At 34.2% G+C, this 27,696-nt stretch overlaps 1 protein-coding gene across 4 annotated transcripts in view; it reads left to right on the forward strand.

Annotated features, from left to right (window-relative positions):
• ZNF280C (zinc finger protein 280C) overlaps nucleotides 1-27,696 on the forward strand; it is a 48,169-nt gene that overhangs the window by 13,054 nt on the left and 7,419 nt on the right. For 2 of the 4 annotated variants that reach the window (XM_087829435.1, XM_087829434.1), the window contains 11 exons: nucleotides 2,784-2,849; nucleotides 2,950-3,083; nucleotides 8,117-8,231; nucleotides 11,244-11,411; nucleotides 11,558-11,661; nucleotides 14,935-15,155; nucleotides 17,727-17,884; nucleotides 18,548-18,648; nucleotides 19,419-19,565; nucleotides 23,301-23,432; nucleotides 26,932-27,245. In XM_087829435.1, coding sequence (XP_087685561.1) covers nucleotides 2,784-2,849; nucleotides 2,950-3,083; nucleotides 8,117-8,231; nucleotides 11,244-11,411; nucleotides 11,558-11,661; nucleotides 14,935-15,155; nucleotides 17,727-17,884; nucleotides 18,548-18,648; nucleotides 19,419-19,565; nucleotides 23,301-23,432; nucleotides 26,932-27,245 — 1,660 coding nt within the window. The remainder of the gene's footprint in view (nucleotides 1-2,783; nucleotides 2,850-2,949; nucleotides 3,084-8,116; nucleotides 8,232-11,243; nucleotides 11,412-11,557; nucleotides 11,662-14,934; nucleotides 15,156-17,726; nucleotides 17,885-18,547; nucleotides 18,649-19,418; nucleotides 19,566-23,300; nucleotides 23,433-26,931; nucleotides 27,246-27,696) is intronic. The other 2 variants (XM_087829437.1, XM_087829436.1) reach the window with 2 other exon arrangements.

Genomic DNA, 27,696 nt, shown 5'->3' on the forward strand with positions numbered 1-27,696 from the left:
ACCTAAGAACTTATATGCATATATGCATAACCTACGGACACAGACAATAGTGTGGTGAAGGCCTGGGGGGAGGGGTGCAGGGGAGAGAGGATCAGTGGGGAAAAAGGCAGGGGAACATTTATAATACTTTCAAAAATTAAGATAAATTTAAAAAAAAAAAGAATTTGTGAGAATCAGAGGGAGAATGCAGTTGGGACTTTCACCTGACGGCATTGTAGGCCTTCTGAAATTGGAAATCATAATTTTTAGTGGAACAAAGTAGTCTATTTACCTGTTCATTTGTTAATTTTCTTTTTCTCCCTAAGCCCAAATGTACCTAGAAAAGGAAGTGTTCGGAATGCTTTGCTTAAAATACCAGAATACTAAATAAGTTTATGTTAGTGTCTGAGGGGGTTCTGACATCACAGTGTCATCTTGATTCCTGGCTACAAAATGGACAGATACGCCATGATTATACAGACTCTGGTCTCTGTACCAGCATGGGCTGTAGCTTCTGACCACAGCCACCTTCTAGCAACTGCCGATTACATTCATGAAGGGGAGAGCATGGTCTTCAGCCCATGTACTTGGACGGTACAGGCAGTCAGCACACTTAATCCTCGTGGCTTTCTAGCAGAGCATGACCAGTACCTTTGTGGATCATTAGATTTCATTCACAGTAATTAGACTTATCATTGTTATAATGTTAAAGTGAAGATATTGGTGATATTTCTTTAAATGTCCAACAAAAACTGTGTAACGTGCAGAAGAACAACATACTGAATATCAAGGGAGAAAGAGGAAACAGACTTTTTCCCATTACAGTTACTTTTTTAAGCCAGGAGAATTTACAAAAGAATGTGGCCAACATACTAGTGTTTTCTTACTTACCATGGCAGTGCATAATAGTATGGTTGAGAGACAAGTTTTTATTTTTCTAGAAGCCTAGTTCTTGATTCTCTTGACTCTAAACTTGAAATAGTACTTCTATTCAGTTTCATCAGAGGTAGAATAATTTATTTTAATTTAATTCTCAAAATCATTTCTTGTGGCAAATTGAAAGGTACCAGTAGTTCAGTGGTTAGAGCGGGTTCAATTCCTGGTCAAGGGGACATACCTGGGTTGCAGGTTTGCTCCCTGACCCCTGTAGGAACATGCTCAGGAGGCAGCCAGTCAATGTGTGTCTCTCATATCAATGTCTCCCTCTCTTTCCTCCCCCCCCCGGCCCTCTCTCCCTCCCTTCTGCTCTCTCTAAAAATCAACGGGAAAAACATCCTCGGTGAGGATTAACAACAAAAAAATTAAACTAGGCCTGTTAGCATGTTTGTTTATGAAAATGGAACAGAATATTATATTCTTTTATTGTTTCCTAATCACTGTGATTATTAATTTTTTTAAATGTTTTATTTATTGATTTCAGAGAGAGGAAGGAAGAGGGAGAGAGAGAGAAACATCAATGATGAGAGAGTCATTGATGGGCTGCCTCCTGCACACCCCCCGCTGGGGATCCAGCCTGCATCTCAGGCATGTTCCCTGACTGGGAATCAAACCACCATCTCCTGGATCCTAGGTGGATATTCCACCACTGAGCCACACTGGCTGGGCACTGTGATTATTTTTATACTGAAATATTACCATATTTCAAAATTACTCAAATTATCTTATTGAAGGCATAACAGTTCAAGTTGGATTTATATCAATTGTAGATGACTGTTAACAGTACTTAACTAGAATAAACCATATTAGTTTTAAGTGATTCTATCAAAAAGAAAGTTGACTCCAATGAAATTTCTAAATTTAGCTCAATTTAAATGATTTTATTGATTTTTTTATGTGTGAGCCATAAAATGTATTTAGCATAGGGAACATGAGCTAAATAGAACCACCATGGGGGAGGAGTTAAAAACTTTTTATTTGATAGACTACTGTCACCAAAAAGTACTATAGGAACAACTCTTTAATGGTCTTTAATAGCTTTTTAAATAGCATGAATTTCTGAATGAAAACAATATCAAGTAGATTTTTTCTCCTAGATGACTTCTGTAGTGCTTAGTCATAGAACACTGCATTTCTGTTAACATAAAACAACCCAATTTTTGTGTGACCCTTTGCTTTATAAATTATTTTATGAGCTCTGGTTCTTTTCTACTAGGAAGAAACACAGGAAATTTTTTGAGGTTTTATGGGATTTTTTTCATTCAATCAAAAGTGTATATATTTTTCAAATTCACTATTATTTTGTTAGTTTCAGGTAGATGCATAGTGGTTAGAGAATCATATACTTTATAAAGTGTTCTCCCAATATTTCCATTACGCACCTCACACCATACATAGTTATTAGAATGTTTTTGCCCTGGCTGGGTGGCTCAGGTGGTTGGAGCATCATCCCATACACCAAAGAAGTTGCAAGTTTGATTCCCAGTCAGGTCACATAGCAAAGTTATGGGTTTAATCCCCAGTTGGGACCCATATCAGAGGCATCTGATCAATGTTTCTGTCTCACATTGATGCTTCTCTCTCTTTCTCTCTCTCTCCCTCTCTCTTTAAAAATCAGTTAAAAAATACATCCTCGGGTGAGGATTTAAAAAGAAAAAGAATACTATTGGCTATATTCCCTACGCTGTACTTTACATCCCCATGACTACTTTTTAACTGTCAATCTGTACTTCTCAATCCCTTTACCTCTTTCACCCAGTCCTCCAGCCCTCCTCCCCTCTGACAACCACTAATCCATTCTCCGTGTCTCTGGGTCCATTTTAATTGTTTGTTTGTTTGTTTGTTTAAAATAACTGTAATTTTTATAGATATTTTGAACAGAGGTAACTCCAGCTCATCTTCAAAGGGAATAAAGAGTGAGCTACTCAGTCAAGGTATAGTATTACTGTACTATATTAATTTTAAAGTGAAATATTTTGACAAAATTGGTTGTAGAGAAAAATATTTAATGTGTTGTGTAATTTTAAAATGCAGGTGTTGCTGATGCGTTCACACCTACAAGTCAGCACTACGAAGACCCAACATCAAATCCAGTGGCCACCTTGCCTAGATATCATCCTCACTCTAAACCTTCACATGGCTCTGGTCTTCAGAACGTGTCTAAGCCTGTAAGTGTTTCTAAAACTGCACCGTTAGCTCAGGGACACATTGGATACTAATTCCCAGTTAGAATCGTGGGCTATCGTAGCTAGTCACCATTTTGGTAGAAGCGTAATCACTATCAGAAAATATCACCATCTTTATGATAGCTCAAACAATACTCTAAATAGTAACTGTAGTAACTAACAATCCACCCTGTTAATAAACCAGGGAATTATATTTAGCTTAATTTAAATAGGTATAATATTGAAAACTGTGCTATCTAAAAAGTGTGATTTAGCAGTGAATATTGCATAATGGCAAAATTCTTAAGATGGTACCTTAAACCGGGTGTTCTTAATTGGAAGACTGTCCTAAAGTCATTGTTGCTGTTTATTCTGAAAACATATCTTCATGGTTTAGTTTTTAAATTTTTAACAGAAATAATAGATAATGGTAATATTTAATATTTGTTAATCTGTTAATATTGATCTTTGTTCTAAATGCTACATATAAATTAATCTCATTTAATTCTTATGACTTCTCTTTTTTATTTTTTATTGAATTTATTGGGGTGACAATGTAATATGAATGTACAGGTTTCAGGTGTGGGTTTCTATGTTACAAAATCTGTATGTTGCTCTGTGTGCCCACCACCCAAAGTCATATCTTCTTCTGTCACTATATATAAAGACCCCTTTACCCCCCACCCCCTTCCCTCTGGCAACCACCACACTGCTGTTTGTGTCCACGAGTTTTGGTTTTATATCCCACATGTGAGTGAAATCATCTTATGACTTCTCTATGAAGTAGGCACAGTAGTTATCCCCATTTTATAGTTGAGGAAACTGAGGATCAGAAACACTAGATAATTCACTCAAGGCCACACAGCTGGTAAATGATGGGCTGAGATTTCAATCCAGGTTGACCCAGAGTTTTTAAACTATGCACATACACATCTATCCATACATTTAGGTATATACTTTTAAAAATAGAAGCATTGCCTTAGGGCAACAGTATAAACCACAAACTATTGAGATTCCCTGAGACTCTTTCAGGGTTCTGTGAGGTTAAAACTGTTGTCATAGTATTTGTTCTTTTCACTTGTCAACATTTGCACTGGTGATGCAAAAGCAGTGGAGGGTAAAACTGCTGCTACCTTAATATGAATCAAGGCCATGGAACCAAACTATACTAATAGTTTTTGTATTTGGTGACTGACGTGCACCCACAGTAGAAAATTTTCTTTTAAGAATATGTTTCATTTAAGAATATCCTTGAAGAAGCAATAAATTTTTACTAATTTTATTATCTCTCAACCTTTGAATACACTTCTTTTTTTCTTTTTAAATATTCTGTGTGATGAAATGGGTGGGGTGCAAAAAGCATTTCTGTATCTGCAGTATAAGGTTTTCTTGAGAAAAAGCACTTGTGTGATTTAACTGCAAGCTGAACTGGCCGTCTTTTTTTTTTTTTTTTTAATGGAGTGCTAGCTATTTTTACTTGAAGGAATGACTTATAAAGCACCATGTATGAATTATTTATTGCTGTATAATAATAGTACCACAAACTTAGAAGCTTAAAGCAATATACACTTATCTCATGGTTTATGTGAGTCAGGAGTCTGAGCATGGCTTAACTGGGTCCTCTGCTTCACCATCTCATGAGGCTGCAATCATGGTGTTTGCCAGAGCTGCAGTATCATTTAAGACTGCTTCCAAGCTCACTTGCTTGTTGGCTGTATCCAATTCTTTGTGGGTTGTCAGACTGAGAGCGTCAGTTTCTTGCTTCTTGTCAGCCAGAAACTGCCCTCAGTTCCTTGCTATATAGGCTTTCCTATCATGACTAGTTTCTTCCTCAAAACCAGCAAGGAAAAGAGAGTCCTCGGCAAGATGGACTTTGTAACAGTCATGTACATCTCGTCACTTTTGCCATAGTCTATTGGTTAGATGCAATCACGGGTCCTACACATACTCAAGTAGAGATTGCACAGGGTGTAAATATCAGTAGGGAGTCATGGGGGCCACTTTCAGGGACTGTCTGCCAACACAGGTTTTCGGTCCTCAACAATGTACCAAGTATGCCTTTCACAGAAAAACACTGATAGTATTCTTGCCAATTATAAATTCTGAACATTGAAGCAAAAATTAGAATTTTGAATAACTTGCATCTGCATTCTGTAACACTTAACCAGTAATACACACCGTGGGCCAGTAGTTAAAGAAACCTGAATTGAAAATGAGAGGCTTGAGTGCCGGTTTAGTCTTTGATCCTAACTAGACCATTGTCACAACCCCTCTTGGCCTCACTTTCTAAAATCAGAATCTTTACCCAGACTACCGACTCTCAAACTTGGATCCTCTAAGCATCCATGGGCTGTTTTTTAAAAAAATACTTAATAGTTGTTACCTGAAGATGGCAGGCTACTAGAAATGCAAAAAATAATTTTATTTTAGCTGGAATCTTATTAGCTTAGTGGTTTTCTCATACTATCCTAAGTTATTTCGCACTTGGGGTGGGGGGAGAGGATGCATCATTATTTAAATGCAGATAATTGAAAATTATTCCTACATTGGACCCAGAAAGAAAAAAATAACAAAGGGTAGGGGGATGGTATCTTTCATGTTAGAAAAGTTAGAAACTAGAGCTCATTCAGACTCAGAATTTTTGTTTCTGTGGGCATGGTTGTTTAATCAAAGCTCCTCAGTCAGGTTCCCAGTCCTGCTTTTAGAAAATAGAGCTTTTGCTAGGCTGGTGTGGCTCAGCAGTTGAGCATCAACCTATGATCCAGGAGATCACAGTTCAATTCCTGGTCAGGGCACTTGCCGGGGTTGTGGGCTGCATCCTGTGGAGGCCGTGCATGAGGCAGCCGATCAGTGACTCATCATTGATGTTTCTCTCTCTTTCTCTCTCTTCCTCTCTCTGAAATCAATGAAGGTATTTTTTTAAAAACAAAATAGAGCTTTTTAAAAAACAGAGATTTTCATCAGTTGGTGTGAGGTGAGGTGAGGCCTGGGTATGATACTTTTTAAAAAAAAACCTCTAGGTGACTCTAATCTGCAGCCAGGGTTGAGGACTCATATATATTCTTGAATGAATTGAGAATCTTATGTAAGGGTATTTTCTCTGAAATTTTAAAACTTTTTCATTTGCTTTAGCCCAACACCTTTTGAGCAAGCAGGGAGATACTTATCTTTTTTTTTTAATATATCTTTATTGATTTCAGAGAGAGGAAAGGAGAGGGAGAAAGAGACAGAAACATCAATGATGAGAGAGTCATTGACTGGCTGCAGCCCACAACCCGGACATGTGCCCTGACCGGGAATCGAACCCTGATCGCCTGGATCCTAGGTCGGCGCTTAACCGCTGAGCCACGCCCGGCTGGGCCTTCTTATCCTTTTTAAAGTCAGTGTGATAGAGCTATAAGGGCACAGGCTTTGTGATCAGGACAACCTAGGTTCTATTTCCAGGTTTATCATCAAGAAAAAGCTGAGCTGTACTGGGAATTTTACTTAACCATACTTAAGTTTACCTATTTATAAAATTTATAATATTAGGTCTTTATTAGTACTGTTATGACAACTACTTGATAGAATACATGTACTGCGAAAGAGGCAAGTACATTTTAAATAGACAATTGCCCTAGCCGGTTTGCTCAGTGTTTAGAGAGGCTGCCCATGGACTGAAGGGTCCCAGGTTTGATTCTGGCTAAGGGCACATACCTCAGTTGCAGGTTCGACCCCCAGCTCCGGTTGGGATGCTTGCAGGAGGCAACCAGTCGATGTGTCTCTCTCACATCAATGTTTTTCTCATTCTCTCTCTCTCTCCCTCCTCTACTCTCTCTGAAAAGCAATGGAAAAAAAAATATCCTCAGGTAGGATTAAAAAAATAAGTAAATAGACAATAATTAGTGGCTCTTATTTCAGTTGGAAAGTTGAATAACTTGAACCTTAGAAGTGACTTGCCCAAGGTTTCATAGTTAAATAAATGGAAAGGTCTTCTAAATCCCAGTAATTCCCACTTGGAGAATTATTTTAACATGTTATTTGTTGAATAATGTGTCTGCTCTCTGAAATGGTGGTACTTATTTGGCCAGAGTTATGACCTAGCAAAGGGTTTAAAGTATTAGCTTTATTTGGAGGAACTTCTGTTGAACTATTTTGGACATCACTAGTGAATATGTTCCATTTTTTAAGGGCAAATATTGGGGGAAAATATCTACCTTGCAGTAAGATTGTGCTTGGTTACATGTAAGTCATAAAGCCATTATTGATTTTATATAATATACATTAAGGCTCAAATACAGAAATCTGCCTGCTATGCCTCAAATTCTAGGAATGTAATGGGTCACTTCAATATCTGTCTCCATAACTTCTTAAGAAATCCATTTTAAAGGTAATATATATGGGAGGTAAAAAAGAAACAGGAGAAAATGCAAACTGTATTTTGCTGTTGTTTCTGCAAATGGTTATTGTGGTATATAGAATATATTATCAATCAGGATTATATTTTATACATAGATATCTGTTCTTTTATCACCGAAATTTATATTGGAAACATTTTTCTTTGTCATTAACTATTTCTCAAAAACATGATGTTGCATGATATTCTGTCATTTAATTTGTTTAACCATTCCTTCATTTTTGGACATACAGGTTTTCATTTTTTGCTATAAGAAATAATTTTCCATTAAATATTTTCATTTCCTTATATATTGTTGGAAGCAGAATATTTCAAATAATTGGATCAAGGATATGAACTTTTTAAAGCCCTTGCAGAAAAGTTTACCAAAACATAACCTTTACTTTGCCAATAATATGATTGCTTTAATTTCAACTTTTTATTTCAAACTAACTTTAGATTTCCAGAAAAATTATAATAATCCAGAGTTACCATATACTCCTTACCCAGTAGATGCTAATTTGGCAGACAGTAATAATTACCTTTGTGTTTTATAACTTATTAGTAATTGAATCATTAAGATTATCTTTATAGTAGTGACATACAGTTAAAATTACCTTTATACAAGTTTATGAAACAAAATAATTACAACTTTTTACAGGCATTTACGAGGAATTCATCACAAGTTGAATCGGATGATTCTTCAGATTTACTCTTTGACCTGACCCAAGACACAATACCACCATCCCAAGATGAATCAACAGTTTGTATAGAAGGTTTGGTTTAGCGCTTTTTATAAATACAATAAAAAGAGAACTGATGAATGTACATATGGAATGAATTTCTATTTTGAAGCCATGCCTTCATATTAAGTTTTTCATGTATTGTAAGATGGAAGCTAGTAGTTTCTGATTGCTTTTCTTGGGTGATTTTATGTAAAATTCTATTTAATAATAGAATATTTTATTTCTATTAAGTTGACTAACATGCATTCTTTCAGCTCATTCTCACTTGGAACCAGTCATAAGCTGAAAAAAATCTTAATTCATGTGAGTCAGGGAAGTCCCTTGGTGCCCTAATTGCTATGGTGGTTGGGTTTTTTTAAGTATTATTTGGTAGGTCATTAATATGAGAAAAATTCCATGTTTGTAGTTGATTTCTTCATAGACTAGTTAGTGCCTTTCTATCCAAATAAATGATGTGGATGTGATAGTTAAGTATTATTATAGAGTAGTATTATAAAATGACAGTACTAAAGGAACATTGATTTGCACATAGTAAGTACTCAGTAAATATCCATTGAAGGAATAATGAAAACTTCCCATTGAAGAAGAATTACCATTCTTTGATTGTATACCATAACAAAGTTCTTCATTACTGTTAAATAGTATGCCTTGAAGGGATTTTGTTGAGTTGAAAATTCCTTATAATCAAAGCAATTACTATTTCTATATTAGCAAATTTGATATATTTCACTAAATGGAAAGAGGTACACAGGAATTTTTTTGCATGTTTAAATTGTTTACTTAATAAATTAGTATGCATTTACCAAACCAAGATAGTAGGAAATTTATAGTACTATGCATACAAAAAAATATTTTCCCATTCTGAAAATACTTGCCTTGATAGTCACCTATCTAGGTGTCACTTATATAGTTAGAATAGGCAAGATCCAAAGTAAATAAGGAGAAAAAGTACTTGTCTGAAATCTGACTTTATAAAGTACATAGTCTTTTATTCATAGAAAAAGCTTGAATTCTTGAGCTTCTAGGGAGTAAAGACAGTGACTCCTCTCTCTCTATAAGTTACTCTTTCTATGTAAGTTGTACTATGAGGATTGGAACATTGCCCTAATGGTAAATAGGGTTATAGTTGACTAGGAAGATGTAGGTTTCAGCCTCTATCCTAAAGATTTTTGTGGCCTTTATAACTAACCTCTTTACAACTATTTTTCTCATACTATAAAAATAGATGCTGCCCAGCCAGCCTGGCTCAGTGGTTGAGCGTTGACTTATGAACCAGGAGGTTACGGTTCGATTCCCAGTCAGGGCACGTGCCCAGGTTGCAAGCTCAATCCCCAGTCAGGGGTGTGCAGGAGGCAGCCGATCAATGACTCTCTCATCATTGATGTTTCTCTCTCCCTCTCCTTTCCTCTATATGAAATCAATAAAAACGTTTAAAATATTAAATATTAAAAATATTAAATATTTAAAAATAAATATGTTTTTATTTTTTGTACATAATGCATTCATTCTTCAGACCTGAAATCAGTCATTTGTAGATACAATTTTAATTCTTGCTCTACTTATCTCAAAGCTTTTTTGAGGCTCAAGTGAGATAAGTGAGAATCAAGAAATACATTAAAGTCTCAAAGGACTTGACAATAAACAGTTGTTAACATGATAATTATGAATGCTTATATGTGCTATGTGTTCAGAAGAATGATTAATGGACTTCTGTCTATGATGATTATGGAAGGTTCTTGGAGAAGGTTGGATTTGAACTTGATTTTGCAGAATGAGGGTAGGGAGGCAACAGATATAAATAAGTCAGAGTCAGAATTTAAAACTATGGCGCTCAGAGTGATTTTTATTTAACTTGATTTACTCATACTTTAAAAAATTATATATAAAAGTCTATTTTTACTATACAGCCTGCTAGTTACCTAGTCCAAAATACCAGCACTTCATTGGTGGTTCAAGTAACCTAAGCATCTGAGAAGAATGTTAGCGTGCTTACACAAAAATTAGTCCCAAGTGCCTGCAGTATACCTGTCAGTAGTCATGTGCTTGAAGATGGAAAAAATCATTTCTATGTTGTCTCAAAGAATGAAACAGATTTGACAGAGGAGCCCACTAATGTAATACTGTTATTTTTCTGGCCTATGTCTATCCTACTGCTTCTCCTATTAGTGTACAATTGGGAACATTAAAATATGTGAAGTTTTAGAATTTTTATTACAAAGTACAATTGTGTGTTATTTTCAAAAGGACTTTTACTGGATCTGGTTATAGCCTAAATAACCCACCTCTCTTGCAGATGCTGTGAAGTACATAATCCTTCAGCCTGTATGGTGATGATTTTCAAACCCAAAACTTTTTAGCAATGAAACCTCTATTTAAACAAAATTTTATTTAAAGGTCTAATTTTTTTTAAAAAGGTAAAAGGGGAGCTTCTTTACCTAACATGCCCAGTGTATTCCCTAAGACAGAACCATTAGACTCAGGAGAGTAAACAGATTTAAACTACATATCAGGTTGTTAAATGGAAAAAGAACCAACTTGAGTTTTCCATTAGACATCTTAACTTTTTTAAGTATCTTAAAGGGTTTCTCTAATTTTTAAAATAGAAATTGTCTTTGTTTACAAGCTCAAATGTATTGACGCATCTAAAAATAAAGTCATGTTTGGAACTAAGCTTAGAGTATTCTCTGAGGTTTAATTTTTTTTCTGGGAGTTGTATTGGTCTGACTTTTTTCATGCTACTTACTTATATATTTCTTTATAAGTAGCATCTTTAGCATTTTTTACATTAAAGTTTATTTCATGAGTTTAAATATGTGTACTCCATAGTAAGCTGTTTGTGCAATTTCTTCTACCTATTATATAAATTTTGATCATTCTTTATTGTCATTTGTATGATATGGTGATTCAGTTGTTGTATTACCTTCAGTTTAGCTCTGAAGTATTTTTACTTAGTTTTAAAGGTAAGACCATTTTAATAGCTTTTGTGAGCAATGTTCTATACTAAAGCATTTACAATTTCTTTTCCCACTATTTAAATTGTAGCTCTGGATGAAACTCTGCCTATAATGAAACGTTCTGCTATTATAACAAACAGAGTTAATCCAAAAAAGCCAAAGACCAGTGAAGATGTTTCTGAAATAGATTCTTGTACTTCGTTATCTTTAGACAGCTCTCCTTCAGTGACATCCTCCTCAGTTATGACATCAAAAGGTAAATATGAATATGGCATATAAAAAAGAAATTATACTTATATGTAAATTTTAGAAATTGTGATAAATTTTAGAACTATTATTACTGTTTGGTTAAGGTTTAAAAAAAGAAAAATTTGAGTCACAAAAATCCTTAATTTATTTTAGATACCTCATCAACTGAACATAAAACTGGAAGGCCTTTTCAGAGATCTTGTCCAAAGTGCAATGTTCAGTTCAATGTTTTGGATGCTTTGAAATATCACATGAAGGTAAAAACTTTTTTAAAATTTTATTTTTAGAAATATTCACAAATCTCTGAAAATTTTAAATATTGTTATATAGTAAATGCTAGTTTCTCCAGACACTTAGATAAGAAATCTCCTCATTGGTATTTTCATGTAACTTTAGTAAAAATTGATATTCATAATGATTATACAAGATTTTAAAATCCTTCTCAAGCATCAGATTTTAAAAATTAAGTTTAAATACACTACAGTATATGCATATTATATTTTAATTTTTAATGAAAATAATGTATTAATCAGAATATTTTATTAGGTGCTTAATCTTACATGTAATTTTAAAATTCCCCTTTTACCTTATTTTTTATCCATAGTGACATATGTATGTCACATTACTTAATGAAAAATCTTACTCTTGCATTTTAATTTTCAACATTCAGACATAACCTCCTAATGGTAGATAATTTCATATTAAATGATAATTTTAACTCAATCTAGAATGTAGTTTGTGTAGTTATAAATTAATTCTAGCTTTATATTGGTGTAGAAAGCTCTCGAAGTTAAGTTTTAGTAATTTTCAAAGTACTGATGAAGTATGAAGTTTAGGTATAACTTCTCTTAAAAGATTTTAGTGGATATTACAGTGTTTTGTGTGTCTGTAGAAAGGTAGTCTGTATTCTTCTTGCATTCCCAATGTAAATGGCAGGAAGGGGGAAAGGAGGCAAGAAAAAAGACAACGTAGATTATGTGCAGGAGAGAAGGGATAACCCTAACCCTAACCTAGGGCAAGAGAAACAAAGGAAAAGATAAACAAATGGGACTACGTCAAACTTAAGTCTCTTTAATAGCAAAGCCCAGGTTCTCACAAACACTTTTCTCCTCATTTTGAAAATTGTATGGGGTATTTTCTTGAGTGTTATTTGGAAACTTGAAATAAGGGGTAGTATTTGTTTTTAGGGTATGGAATTTGATAGTTATCAATCAGATCTAATGTACTGGTATGTTATTTAGGTTTCTGTATCTTCACTTATATTCGTCTACTTGTTCTGTCATCCTTTGAGGATCTCAAAGTCTCACATTATTGCCACTATTTTCTTTGATATCTTCCAATTCTGTTTTATAGTTGTTGCCATTTAGGATATAGGAGAATCTCTCTCTTTTAACTTCATTATGAATGTACTCTTTAGCGTTTCTATAAACTGTCCCTTTTTTGGCCTCGATTCTATTTTGTTTGATATCAGGCTCACAACTTTTGCTTTCTTATTATGTTCATTTGCCTGTTATATTCTTTCTTTATCTTTTTATTTTCAACCCTTCAAAATCAGTTGTTTTTTGTTATGTTTCTTGCTTTCACCAGAGTTGTTTTTTCTTTTGTGATCCTACATGAAATTTCTTTTTCTGTAATAGTTGAGTTAAACATTTGTATTCATTGATAGGATAGATTTCATTGGTCTGACAGGTTTAATTGTTCATGATTCTGTCACAATTTTTCTTGTGCTTGCTTTATTTTTTAAAGACTTTCACTTCTCAATTGCATTGTGTGTATGTAGTTTGTCTTTTTAGAAAAGTTTATACTTTTGCTCTCCAGTTACCCTTAAAGAATTCTCCCTACAGAAATTCTACAACTGAAAATTGTGTAGAATAATTGAATTAGCCCTGGCCGGTGTGGCTCAGTTGGTTGAGCATCGTCCCATGCACAGAAAGCTTGCCAGTTTGATTCCTAGTCAGAGGCTGTATGTGAGGCAGCTGATCAGCGTTTCTCTTGCACGTAGATTTTTCTCTCTTCCCTCTCCCTCTCTCTAAAAAGCAATAAAAATATATTTAATAAATGAATTAGTTTTATCTCATTGGAAATAAAAAGCCCCTGTATGAAAGTATTACCCATTAGGGTCAGTTTATATGCAGTTTTGATTTTTTTTTTAAATATGTTTTTATTGATTTCAGAGAGAGGAAGGGAGAGGGAGAAAGAGAGAGAAACATCAGTGATGAGAGAGAGTCATTGATCGGCTGCCTCCTGCACGCCCCCTGCTGGGGATCGAGCCCACAACCCGGCATGTGCCTTGACCTGGAATCCAACCTGGTGATCTCCTGGTTCATAGGTCTACACTCAACCACTGAGCCACCCCAGCCAGACCATGCAGTCTCAATGTTATTCATGAGGTAGATTTCCAAGATATTTCAGCATTCTAGATAGAATGTGTTGAGGTTTTCAAGATGTAACTGATGCTGCTTTCTTTGCATCCCACACATTTTCTAGGCACCTTGAGTCTAGGGAATGGCATTTTATGTATGCTCAAAGTCCAGTTCCAACCAGGCTTTACTGAAATACTACTTTGTTAAACTATATTTTGACACAGATATGAAATGTCTGATTTTTGGCCAAGTAGCAAATTATTATTAGATATTTACATCAAAAAAGTTTAATTGCAAGGAAAAAGGTTGATATATAGCCATCCCTAATCTTAAGGGTCTCAATTTGTTTTTAAGTTATTTCTTTATTAAGATAAAATGTGTTTATTGTTTGAATTTTTTTTTAATATATCTATTGATTTCAGAGAGAGGAAGGGAGAGAGAGAGGTAGAAACATCAACAATGAGAGTTGTCTTCTCATTGATCGGCTGCCTCCTGCACATCCCGAACTGGGGATCGAGCCCGCAACCCAGGCATGTGCCCTGACTGGGAATTGAACCTCAATCTTCTGGATCCTAGGTCAATGCTCAACCACTGAGCCATGCCTGGCCAGGCTGTTGTTTGAATTTTTAGACTATATAAAGAAGCCTTAGAGCATCGACCCGTGTACCAAAGGGTCACAGGTTCAATTCGCCAGTCAAGGGCACATACCTGGGTTGCAGGTTCCATCCCCGGTCCCAATCAGGGTAGTGTGCGGGAGGCAATCAATCCATGTGTTTCTCTCTCATCGATTTCTCTCTCCCTCTCTCTCTCCCTCTCCCTCTCCCTCTCTCTCTCTCTCTCTCTCTCTCCCTCCCTCTCCCTCTCCCTCTCCCTCTCTCCCTCTCTCCCTCCCTCTCTCCCTCTCCCCCTCTCCCTCCCCCCCCTGCTCTCCCTCCCTCCTTGCCACTCTATCTAAAATTCAATGGGAAAAATATCCTCAGGTAAGAATTAACCAGAATTTTAAAAGTGAAGAAAGAAGCCAACATTTTGGTGAATATCTTTCCAGGTATAGAGCCAATCACAGTTTTACATGAGCTGGCCCTAGTTAATATAAACAGAATCATTTTTTTGTTACCTAATTATTTAAAGAGATATAAGTAAGGCTTGTATATATTTTTTCTCTTTCAGCGTTGTTGTCCAGATATGGTAAATAAATTTTTGGAAATGATTAAAGTAGAAATTTCAAGTACTGAAAATAAAAATAAGACTGGTGCAGAGAAAGAAAAAATGATCATGTTAGTTAGTGACTTTTACTACGGAAAACATGAAGGAGATGTTGACAATGAACAGAAGACTTACACAACTTTTAAATGCTTCAGTTGCTCAAAAGTTCTTAAAAATAATATTAGGTATGTAAATATCTCTGTTTCTGTTTGAAAGTTGGGATGCTACAGATGTAACTATTGTAGCTTTATTTTTCTGTGCCATCTTAGGTAAGCAATTTTCTCTTACCACCAAGAGCAAAGACAGATTATCATGTCGAAAAGCTTTTGTCCTTTCTTATATTTTAGGAGTTTGACACTTGGGTCCACTTAGTTGTATTTCTTTCAGAGAACTTAAGGACAGAATTTATTTTAACCTAGGGAAAAATTGCTTCTTTTTTATATTTATCATTGAACTAGGAGTTTTCGTGGGACATTATTATTTTTTAGCTGCTTTTGAATCTCACTTTTCCTATCGCAGGAAGAGCCACTTTATCCAGTTTGGCCTCCTTCATGCTAGTCTTATTTAATGCTCTAGGTTTTCAATTCATATTTGTAACTTCTAGCACACTTGCCTTGCAGAGAAAGTGATCCTTTTTTTGGTGATCTTTAGAGGAGTACCAGTTCTTTGAAACATGTCTGTTTTGACTTTATAGTTTAGCACATTTTAAAAGCAGAGATTTAATTCTCAGTGGAATTTTGAGGGTTTATACATATATGATTTAAATGTTAGGAACTTGTACTTTGCAGTCTTTGAGTTATATGGTATATCACATATCTATCATCCTAAGTGAGACAGTAATAAGACATTGGTAGTTTTCATTGTTTATACCATATAGCATGACATTGTTTTTTCAATATTTTATTACAAAAATTTTTAAATATTCAGCAAAGTTGAAAATTTTTAGAGAGAACATCTATATATATTTGCCCACCTCATTTCTACCATTAACATGTTACTACACTTGTATTGCTACATATTTATGCTTTCATTCATAGACCCATCTGATTTTTTTATACTTTTCAGAGTAAATTGCAGACATCAGTGCATTTCCCTTATATGAGATACATATATGTGTATGTGTACATGTACCTGTATTGTGACACACATATATATGTAAACTTTTAAAAATATTTACCCTTGATAACCATCATTTGTAACTAACAATCTTAGCATCCTATAGGTCATTTCTAAGCCCAGAATTTATTTTATTTTATGGCAAATTTTGAGGTTAGAAAGAAGTACATAGGAAAATACTGAAATACACTATAATATAAGCATAAACTAAATTATGAATACTCCATTTAGGATAGTGCGTTATGATTTTCAAAGATCTTTCAAATATTTTTCATATGAGTTTTCACACTTCTGTTCCTCCTCTTTATCAAGTCCTAACAGCCATCAATTGCTAATGGTCTCAGTAGCTTAACAGAAGAAAAATTACACTTTGAAATGTAACACTGAAACACTGTGACCTCCTTTCATTTTTTTTTTTTACCATTTTTACGTAAAATACATCAGAAAATATTAGAAATTTTGGTAAAATTCATAGGAAGTGCCTCACTGATTAAATTCCTTATTATACTTAAATGTTATGCATATGACATTACAAGTTCTTTTATTTTTAGCAAAAGACCATCTAGAAATTTTAAGCTAACCATATTTTATAATATCTAGGAGTTTTGTAGCATTTTTTACATATTAGTGAGTAAATGAAACCTGAACAGTAAATACTGTCATATGTGTTAAATAACATTTTACCTTAATAGTAAAATCTAGGATGGCAAATTGTTAGTTTTAGAGAATGGTAGAAGCTAATAGATTTCTATTCTCTGCCCTATCAACATATTGTTGGATTTTTGTTCTACATTGAGTATAACCAGCGTGGGGCTATTTTATTATGAGAATAGCCGCCTTAGGGGCTTGAGCAGTGTGAGCTGCTGATGGGGGCAGTATAATAATTGAAAGATAGCTAGTTGATTAAGATATTATTTTATACAAATAGATTTTATCTTAACGTTACGAACTAAAAAAAGAACTGAAAGTTTATTGGCTCGTGACCTTTATGTGTAAATAGGCAAGACTAGGATTTTTAAAATAGATTTGAATAGAGATGCTGTTAAAATGAGGGGGGAAAGACATTTCAAAGTGTACTGTAAGCATCTCTAAAATGAATAGTGTTTTGGAAGTGTGAAAAGATAAATGGTAAAACTTTATTCCATGGTGATTGCTCTCTAGAAAAATACTGATTTTTCCTTTAAGCAGCTGAAGCCTATTTTAAATCTTTAAGGCCTTCGTAAAATTTCTCTCATGACTCTATAACTGCTTTTGATATTAGGGTTTCCTTTCCTTAAGTATTTTATTTTAAATATAAATAGTACTTCATATATGGAAAAGAAGCCAGCTGTTTTTCTTTATTAAAAAGAAAAATTAATCTAAAATAATGATGAATAGTTATAGCAAATACGTGGTATTTTATATTAACTATTAATGGGTTTTTTTAAACCAAAGAGATTATTTTATACAAATAGATTTACTGAACCACTTAATGAAAGTGATTACTTGAAGTGCACACTTTTCTAGAGGACTTTAAGGCTTAGAGGTATTATTCTGAGTAATACAGCTGTCTTTTTAACATTTAGGTTCAGATACTTATTTGTGAGGGGGCGGTTTGGTCATAAATCTGAATATTTGCACCTTTTGACAATTATTTATAGGTTTATGAACCACATGAAACACCATTTGGAACTTGAGAAACAGAACAGTGAGAGCTGGGAAAGCCACACCACCTGCCAGCATTGTTACCGTCAGTATCCCACACCATTCCAGCTGCAGTGTCACATTGAGAGTACACACACACCTCATGAGTTTTCTAGTAAGTCACAATCTCACTGAGGTCCTGAACATCAATGATTTTGATCATCTAAACTATGAGGAATTCTGAAGAACCCTGACAGAAAAATAAGAATAAGAAATAGATTTTTTAGTTTGAGGGCAAAGTTGAAAAATAAATTTTAACTTGTAGAAACTTTTCAATAAAGTTAATTAAGTTGAAGTCCTTATAAATAGGCCCTATCTCCTGCATTGTGTATAAGGGGTGAGTTAGAAAACCAGAGTCCCTGGTTTGCAAATATGAAATCAATGGTCTTGATTTATACTCTAATAAGAAAAGTAACTGCTATGAAAGTTAAACTCACAGAGTGTGGAGTTAGACAGCTTGAATCCAAATTCTAGCTCTGCCTCAATACAACTGCGAGATCTCAAGCAAGTTAATTCAACTTTCTGTGCTTCAGGTTCCTCATCTGAAAAATGTGCATAAAACTAACAGTACCTCTCTCAATGATGGAATGGGAATTAATTAAGTAAGCTAATACAAGTAAAGTCCTTAGAACAGCATTAACAGAGTTAACAACTAGAATTGTTGAAACCACCATCACTATTACTATTATTGTTGTTGCTGCTGTTATAGATGTACAGAATGAGCCTTTTATTTATATACATCCTTAAAATGGTGTAATGTGTTTTTTTCCAATTTCAGCGATATGTAAAATCTGTGAATTATCATTTGAAACAGAACATATTCTTTTACAACATATGAAGGACACTCATAAACCCGGTGAAATGCCATATATTTGCCAGGTACACACACGTTTTATTGTGTACTTAGGTATTCGTTTAATTATCATGTGTCACAAAATAGTATTGTGGGTTTTTTTAATGTTTCTAACCATTTAAATAAAACAAGTTAGTAAAATTGAAGACCCTCTTCAATCATGGAAACTCCCTTGGTTTAACTCACATATGTGTGGGTGGTGGGTTGGATTTGACCTGTGGGTCATAGTTTGCTGACCCCTGTACTAGAAAAACAAAATACCCTGCTGGAAAAGACAAACATGTGGACTTTCTTACTAAGTAGGGACGAATATAGACTTGCCAAAGAAATTGTAAATGCTGTTAGTTATAGGGAACTCAACTAAATGCTTTGTGGCCACTATTTTTCCAGAATTTGAACTGGTTCCCAATAAGATAGCAAGATAAAGGTAAATTGCCGCTGTCATATCCTGGATGCTATTTAAAATCCAAAGAAGAGAATATTCCCATCTTATATAGCAAAATTAACTTTATAGGACAAGAGGTGTCAGAGTTTGAAAATTCAAGTCAAGATGGGGGGTGGTAGATCTGAAAAGAAAGGAATTTAGTCATGTTTAGGAATATATCCTTAAACTTTGAATGATAACTTTTTCAAAGATTATCGTTATTTGCAGTAATAGGGTTTTGATTGTGTAGGCAGCAGAGCTGAAATAGCAGTACATAATGTCCCTCTGAACAAATGATTTATCATTGCTACTTTGATGTAATTGCATATCAGTTATAAATAATCAAGTTAAACTAAACCTTTATATTTATAGGTTTGCCAGTTTAGATCATCAACATTTTCTGACGTAGAAACTCATTTTAGAGCATCCCATGAAAACACAAAGAACTTGCTATGTCCATTTTGCCTCAAAGTTAGTAGAATGGCAACCCCCTACATGAATCATTACATGAAACATCAGGTAAGATTTAGCAGTTCTAATTTGTTTGTCTTAGCCATAAGGTATATATATGAAACTTAGATATGTTCTAGAAGGAAAGCAAAGTCCCAAATGACACAATTTATAATTTATGCTGAATTACTTTGGAATTGAAGTGGAATTGTGAAACTTCCACTTCTTTTACTTGTCTGCTTCCTGGTAATGATGAGGCTCATGAATAGCGAAAATTCTGAAACATAGGTACAGGTGGGAACCCTAGAGTGGAGGGGAAGAGGGAATATCAGTGGAATATTTAGGTTGGATATTTCGGGGCTCTTATGAGTATTGAGAATGGGAATGATTTTGAAGGTAGTTAATCAGGAGCAGGGAAAAGGTAAGTATGAACTGAGAGATATGTGATTGAGGACTCATAATCTTTTTTACTTTTTCTCTTCAAACTTTATTTCCAATTTCTAACCCATTTTTTATTATGAGAAGACATGTGGTTCTCCTCAGTCACCTGGAACAGTCTTTTGTAACAGTCAGTGACAGAGGAAACAGCAATGAGACTCATTTCTAGATACGTGAACTATGCCAGAGAATTATATTTAGTTTATAGCTTGTTTCCTGGATGACTTGCCAACTCCACTGTGTGATTTCTCAGATACCATTATTAGTGCTTTCATCTTGCCTTTGAAGCCTCATTTTATTCTTTCTTGTTCTTTTCCTGACACAATTTGACCATCCTTTATTTGGGCTGAAACTTTTTTTATTAAATTTATTGAGCTAACATTGGTTAATAAGATCATGTAGGTTTTAAGTGTACATTTCTATGATACATGATCTGAATATTGCATTGTGTGCCTACCACCCACAGTCAAATCATCTCCCATCACCGTATATTTGGCCCCCTTTGATGTAAACCTATTCTTGAGTGTTTGAAAGAGCAGTGGTACCTTTGCCAAAATCAGAAGAAGTCAGTGAATTCCCTGAATCTGATTATGTAATCAGGTTTTATCTCCTCATGATCAGCTCATTATATTTTCTTACAATTGATTGCATTGCCATGGCCAATTTATTTAGCGTCACTGCTAACATTGTTTTTAGTTCCAATCATTAGATAATCGTGAAATTAACTTGTAGTTCATCAGAAAAAAATCAGAAAAGTAGCATATCCACATACATTGAGGATCACTTAGGTTGTGACTGGGATGGTACCAACATGCTTTTTTTTTTTTTTCCTGGTGTGCCACCTCACCCTTAAGAACCTGTGGCAAAATCTTTCTGTTCTAAGGTTTCTCCACCAAGTTTCCAACAGATGTTAATAGATGTTCTGCTCTAAAACTGTTCCTAGAAAAAAGAAATTCAGTGAATGGTAGATTTAAAAAATTAAATTAATAGCTTTCTGTTTATTTTTTAAAATCTTTCAGAGCTTTTAATGTGCTTAAAAAAACATCATAAATCTCTAAGCAAGGGATATTGTATGTATTGTTTGCAAAACTTATTTGACCGTTGAACCCTTTATTTGCTCAAGACCTATTAACATTTCTTGAGGAACAGGATTTGGGAACCACTGGTCTTGGTGCTCTATATTTCATCTTTTGACCTTTGATTTTGAAAGAAAGTAGAAGATACAAAGCTCTGACTATTCCATTAGAAAGCTGTTAACATAATTCTTTTTCCCATGCTTTACTAAGCCCCAGGGTGAAATATAGATGTGGAGGGAGTAATAAATGCTTAGAAAGGTAAGAAAGAGAAAGCTGGGCCTGCCATGAGGACTGTGTCTCTTAAGTGGTTTACATAATCAGTGGCCACTCTTCATACCCTAAGTTGTATTTCTCAACTTGCCATGTGTGTAGGAAAGAGTTAAACCCAGCAGGTCTGAGTTGCTCAAATCATGCACATTTTCAGAAGGGTCTACTTTCAAAATTGGCCTTGGCTAACTCCTAGAAACTTATTAACCTTTGTTATTAACTGACAAGTGTTTTACATGCTTGGAACCTTGAACCATGTTGTACCAGCTTACCTAGATCATTTGTGCAAAAAATATGATTATGGTGAACACTTGCTTTTCTTCTGGGAAAGAAGAGTGACCAACCAGCTTCTTTGTTCCCGAGCAGCTATAAGCATGGCGTTCTCATATGCTGAGATATTGGAAAGACTAGGAAAGGAACAGATTTTTTTTTATAGGGTAAATGGGAAATTTAGAGTTCAGTTTTGTTCGTGTTAATTTGAAATGTCTATTAGATATCAAGTAATGATGATGAATAGTCAGTTGGATGCTATTTTAAATCATGGAACCAGATGAGGATAGGCATAGATATAGATAGAGAAAAAAGATTTCTGAGAACTATATTCTGGGGAACTTTCTGTCTTTCCTTTTATCTTGCTATCTGTTTTTTCAATATGTTTTTATTTACTTTGTGGGGGGGAGAGAATCATTGATGTGAGAGAGAAGCATGGATCGGCTGCCTCCTGCACACCCCCTACTGGGGATCCAGCCTGCAACCCAGGCATGTCCCCTCACCAGGAATTGAACCAGCAACCTTTTGGTGCATGGGACATTGCTCAGCCAACTGAGCCACATCAGCCAGGGCATATCTTGCTATCTGTTTTTTGACTGAGATTTTTTTTTTTTTTTTACCCTTTTTCCCTCTCTTGAGCACATGTAGGTGAATCGGTTTACATTGCCTGTACCTATAATATGATCCAATGCACCATACTTCTAAAACAGTCTTAAAATGAAACTAAAATAGTAATACAAACACATTATACTTATATGTTGCTTTGAAATTTGTAAAGAACTTTTATCAATGCCAGTTGTGCACCAGAAACTGTTAGGTACTTTCATATATGTTACCTCATTTGGTTTTCCTAAATGATTATTTGTGTTTTAAATGGAAGTAGTTGTGGGCCTAAAGAAATACAACTTTAGAGAAAACATTCTTTTGTATCTGTATGTTGTTTTAAATTTACATAGAAATAAAAATATAATTTTAATTAATGAAAGTATATACATAAAGATTGTTATTGATAATATATAATATATAGTAGAAAGAATACTGGCTATGAGCAAATGACTTACCTATCTCTTGGGTCCTATTTCCCATTGGTAAAGTAATAATAGGACTGGGTTTGAGAAGGGACGCAGTCAAGGGGTTTAATCATTTCCTCTGTTGGACTTGCCACATTTCAAATGGTCAATAACCAGATGTGGCTAGTGGATACCATATTGGACAGTGCACCTGTAGAACATTATCATCAATCTAGAAAGTCCTATTGGGCAGCACTGCTTTATACCATTTGTATAACATAACTTTTTTGTGGAGAGTCTGGTTAAATTTGTTTAGTGTTAGAAAGTTCAGTATATTTTACTAACTTGTGAAACAAATGGAAATAACAATAATTTTAAAAGAATTTGCTGTTTTCAAGAATAAAAATATAGTTTAGCTCATTTTCATATTATCGTGTGCTTGAAAAGTTTCTACTTCAGGTTTAAATTTAAAAAAACTTTCACCTTACAAATGGTATAGAACTTTGTCCTGTTGGAACCTAATTGATGTAATTTTCATGTTGGTTGCTTATATAGTAGCAAATACTTTTGAAACCCAAATAGTAATGCAAAAAGTGCTTTTAAAAAATGAAACGATATTTTGGTGTTATTTATGATGGAATATTGTAAAATACTGATTTTTTTATTTAGCTGTTTGAATTAAGAACAATTTCATGGAATTTGTGATAGTAGAAATCATTATTTCTAATGTTATTTGTAAACAGAAAAAAGGAGTTCATCGTTGTACAAAATGCAGGCTACAGTTTTTGACCAGCAAGGAGAAATTGGATCACAAGACCCAGCATCGGACATTTATAAAGCCCAAAGAGCTAGAAGGCTTGCCTCCTGGTTCAAAAGTGAGTTTTAAATATATTGTATTTTAACATTTTGTGTGATAATAGAAATAAACTCCTGCCAAGTTTTATCTATTGAATATAATAAAAATTGACTTCTGATTGTCATTAACATTTTAATTTTAGGTTTCATCTTATATTTGAAAAGAAAAACTTTTTTCATTCTTTTCTGCATTGATATGTGCTGTATTGGAGTATATTCCTTTGTACTGAGTGCAAGTAGATTAACTGTAGTTTGAATCAATGGGTTGTTTCAATATTCTGTAAGCTCTTTCTGAGCTACTCCAGTCGACAGCATATATGCCTGCTTCAGCCACTAGACTATAAGGTCAGGAATTATGTTTAATTTATCTTTGTGTCTGGCATTTGTCATAGTCCCTCAAGTGCCATAGTTTGTTGAAGTTGGTATTACTGAGTCTATTCTCAGAAAAGCAAGTTCTGCTTCTGCTTCTGAATAGCATTGCTGTTTTAGGAGCACAAACACATTTGACTGCAAATTTCTTTTTCCCTGTTGGCCTTATGTACATTTTCTCTGACTTTTTTATGTAAAGTCAGCTCTTGGCTATGCTCCAGTGGAGGGATGCATAATCCAAAGTAAAAAAAATTTCCCAACATTTCTATTTGGCTTTAAGTACTTACCTTTGAGTGTGGATATGTCTGCTATTTGAATTAACTAAAATAATGTAAAGCAGTGCTCTGAAGATGTAGAGAGAAGCTTTCCAGTATCCTTCACTGCAATCTATTCATTCCATGCTGAGACTAGACATGCAGAATACTGATGTGAGCAGTGCAGTCCTCCCTCATATCTTCCCTTATTAATTATAGTAATAATTAGTATATTGCATTATAATATCATTATATTAATCACAGTGATTGGTCCTAAATGTCTTGTAGCACTTTACAATTAAGCTTTCAGCATGCTCTTTCATACATTCTATTATTTAATCCATGTAGTAATTCAGTGAGGTGGACAAGGCAGGTGTTATTCCCATATTATAAATGAGGAGGCTTAGAGAGGATAAGTGCTTGCTCAAGTTCACATGGCTAGAAAGAGGTAGTACTGAGATTTAACCTTGGGTCTTTCAACTCCTAGTTCAGTGTTTTTTGTATGATACCAAACCTCATGTATTACATACGACTTCTTCATTGGTTGTTCCTCAAGTACATGGGGGTGGCATAGTCAGATGATTAAAGAATGTAAATAGGCAGCTGTGTTTTTCGTTATTAACCAACAGGTATAATCAAACATTTTTTTTCTCAGTACTAAATGATAAATTTTAGGTCCCTTAAAGGAAATTCTGAATGTTATGAAACACACCACGATATCATATGAATTGATGTAACCTGCACAGTAACCTTTGGAACCATTAATTTGGCCTAGTGAGCTCCCAGAGACAGCAGGTCACATTTGCTAGAGATCTGTTTTATAGTTACCAAAAAGTAATGCAGGCCTTCCCAGAGTTATTATTTCCGGCCTTTGAGATTAAATTTTGACCTCTAAATTTGTGAAAGCTATTTAGTTATATCAGAGTATAAAATAGCCATGGCATATGCTCTTTTGATATTCATATAATTAGCACTCCCACTTATCTATTCATATCCATGTGAGCATATAAATATTATCAATACAAAACTGTAATATTATAACAGTAAATAAATATTGGGGTAAATTTCATTTAATTGGTATGACCATTTAGAATAAATGGAAGATTTAACTGATTGTAGTTTACACTTGCCATTTTCAAAGTAATGATTTTTAACTTTTTATATTGCAGTGTTTTTTGAAACAGTTTTATTGAAATATAATTCATATACCATACTGTTGGCCTATCTAAAGTGTACATATCTGTTATTTAGCACATTCAGAGTTGTGCAAACATCACTACAATCCATTTTAGAACATTTTCATCACTCCCAAAAGAAACCCCATACCCACTGGCAGTCACTTCCTGTTTCCCCTCCACCAACTCCAGGCAAACTTGAATCTATTTTCTGTCCCTGTGGATTTTCCTATTCTGGACATTTCCAATAAATGGAATCATACAATAAGTGATTTTTATGATTGACATTTCATTTAGCATAATGTTTCTGAGATTCATACATATTGCAGCTTGTATCTGTATTTCATTCCTTCTTATGGCTGTATCAGTACTTATGTATTAGTACTTCATTCTTTTTTTATGGCTGAATATTATTCCATTGTAGGGATATATCATATTTTATTTATCCATTCATCAACTGATGGGCATTTGGGTTGTTTCCAGGTTTTGGCTATATGAATAATACTTCTATGAAAATTAATATACAAGTTTTTATGTGAACATAGTTTTTTATTTCTCTTGGATGGTATTGCTAGGAGTCATACTGCTGGGTTATGTGACAACTCTTATGTTTAACATTTTGAGGAATTGCCAAACTGTTTTCCAAAGCTACTGCACCATTGTACATTCTCACCAGCAACATGTGAGAGTTGCAATTTCTCCATGTGCTTGGCAACACTTGTTATCTGCCTTTTTCATTATAGCAATTCTACTTGGTCTGAAGTGATATCTCATTGGAGTTTTGACTTATATTTCTTGATGACTAGTGATGTTGAGCCTATTTTCATGTGCTTATTGGCCATTTGTATATCTTCTTTGAAGAAATGCCTATTCAGATCACTTGCCCATTTTTCTAAATTTTTTTCAATTATAGTTTACATTCAGTATTATTTTATTTTAGCTTTGGGTGTACAGCATAATGGTTAGACAGTTATATACTTCACAAAATGTTCCCCCTGATATTTCCAGTACCCACCTGGCACCATACCTAAGTATCACAATATAGTTGCCCATTTTTAAATTGGGTTATTTGTCTTTTTTTCCTTTTCACTGAATTTATTGGAGTGACACTGAACAAAATTATACAGGTTTCAGGTACACAATTCCACAACACACCATCTGTACACTGTATTGTGGGTTCACCACCCCAGATTGTCTTTATATTGAGTTGTAAGAGCTCTTTATATAATCTATATATAAGCCCCTTCTTAGATATGTGTTTTGCAAGTATTTTCTCTCATTCTGTGGGTTAACTTTTCACTTTCTTAATGGTGTCCTTTGAGGCACAAAAGTTTCACATTTTTATGAAGTCCAGTGTATCTATTTTTGTTTTGGTTGCTTGTGCTTTTGGTGTCATATTTAAGAAATTCTTGTCTAACCCAAAGTCACAAAGATTTATTATGTTTTCTTCTAAGAGTTTTATAGTATTAGCTCTTACAATTTGGTCTTTTGATACATTTCGAGTTAATTTTTATATCTAGTAGGGATCCAAGTTCATTTGCATGTAGATATCCATTTGTCCCAGCACCATTTGTTAATAAGACTATTGTTTCCCTCAGTGAGTTGTTTTGGCACCCTTGTCAAAAACCAATTGACCATACTGTGACTGCTTACAGTGACCTTTTTAATATTATTGTGATGATTAATTTTATAAAAAATATACATTGCCTTCATATTTATAGGTTACTATTCGAGCTTCATTTGGATCTGTTCATTCAAAGCCATCAACTCCATCTTCCAGTAATACTCCAAGCACTTCTTCTCTTCAGGTCTCACCTCCAAAGTCTAAAAATACAACTGCTAAAAATTCCACAAAATCAAATGCAAGTAAATCTAAGATACGTAAGGCTCGTTCAACTACATCCACTACAAATAAACTAGCCAATGCAAGTAAGCAAGGTAGAGGTACATCTAAATGCAAAGCAAAAGCCTCTTGCAAGCAAAAGAAACAACGCAACAGAAAGAACAAAATCAGCATAGCTTTGAAGAACTTAAGGTAATGTCTTTTATTCCTGATTTGCAATGTTAATTTAATATTAAATATTAAAGAATTTATTTTATAATTTACCATACCACAAAACTCCCTTGCACATTTACATGATGATTGCTTATCTGGCATAAAGGCCAAGCAGTAAAAGGGTGCTTTTGACAACTCTTGGGCAGAACTTGAATTACTATGTTTATTAATTGTCATCTTTTATACTAATCGTATACTTTGTGTTTATATCTTGTGGTAGTTGAATTGGTTAATATGATCTTTTTTATTCCAGGGAAAGGTTAACTGCTGTTAGATTTTTTACACTTATTCTAGCTTATTTCAAAGAAAATTTTCAAGTTATAATCTCTGTTTAAAGATGTTAACTTAAATATCTTAGCTTCAATTAATAAAATGTTAAAAAAAATTAATAAGGCTTTACCGTATTATTTTTGTTTTACAATATAAATTT

Source organism: Miniopterus natalensis, chromosome X, assembly GCF_054644295.1.
Source record: "Miniopterus natalensis isolate mMinNat1 chromosome X, mMinNat1.hap1, whole genome shotgun sequence".
Taxonomy (NCBI): Eukaryota; Metazoa; Chordata; class Mammalia; order Chiroptera; family Miniopteridae; genus Miniopterus; species Miniopterus natalensis.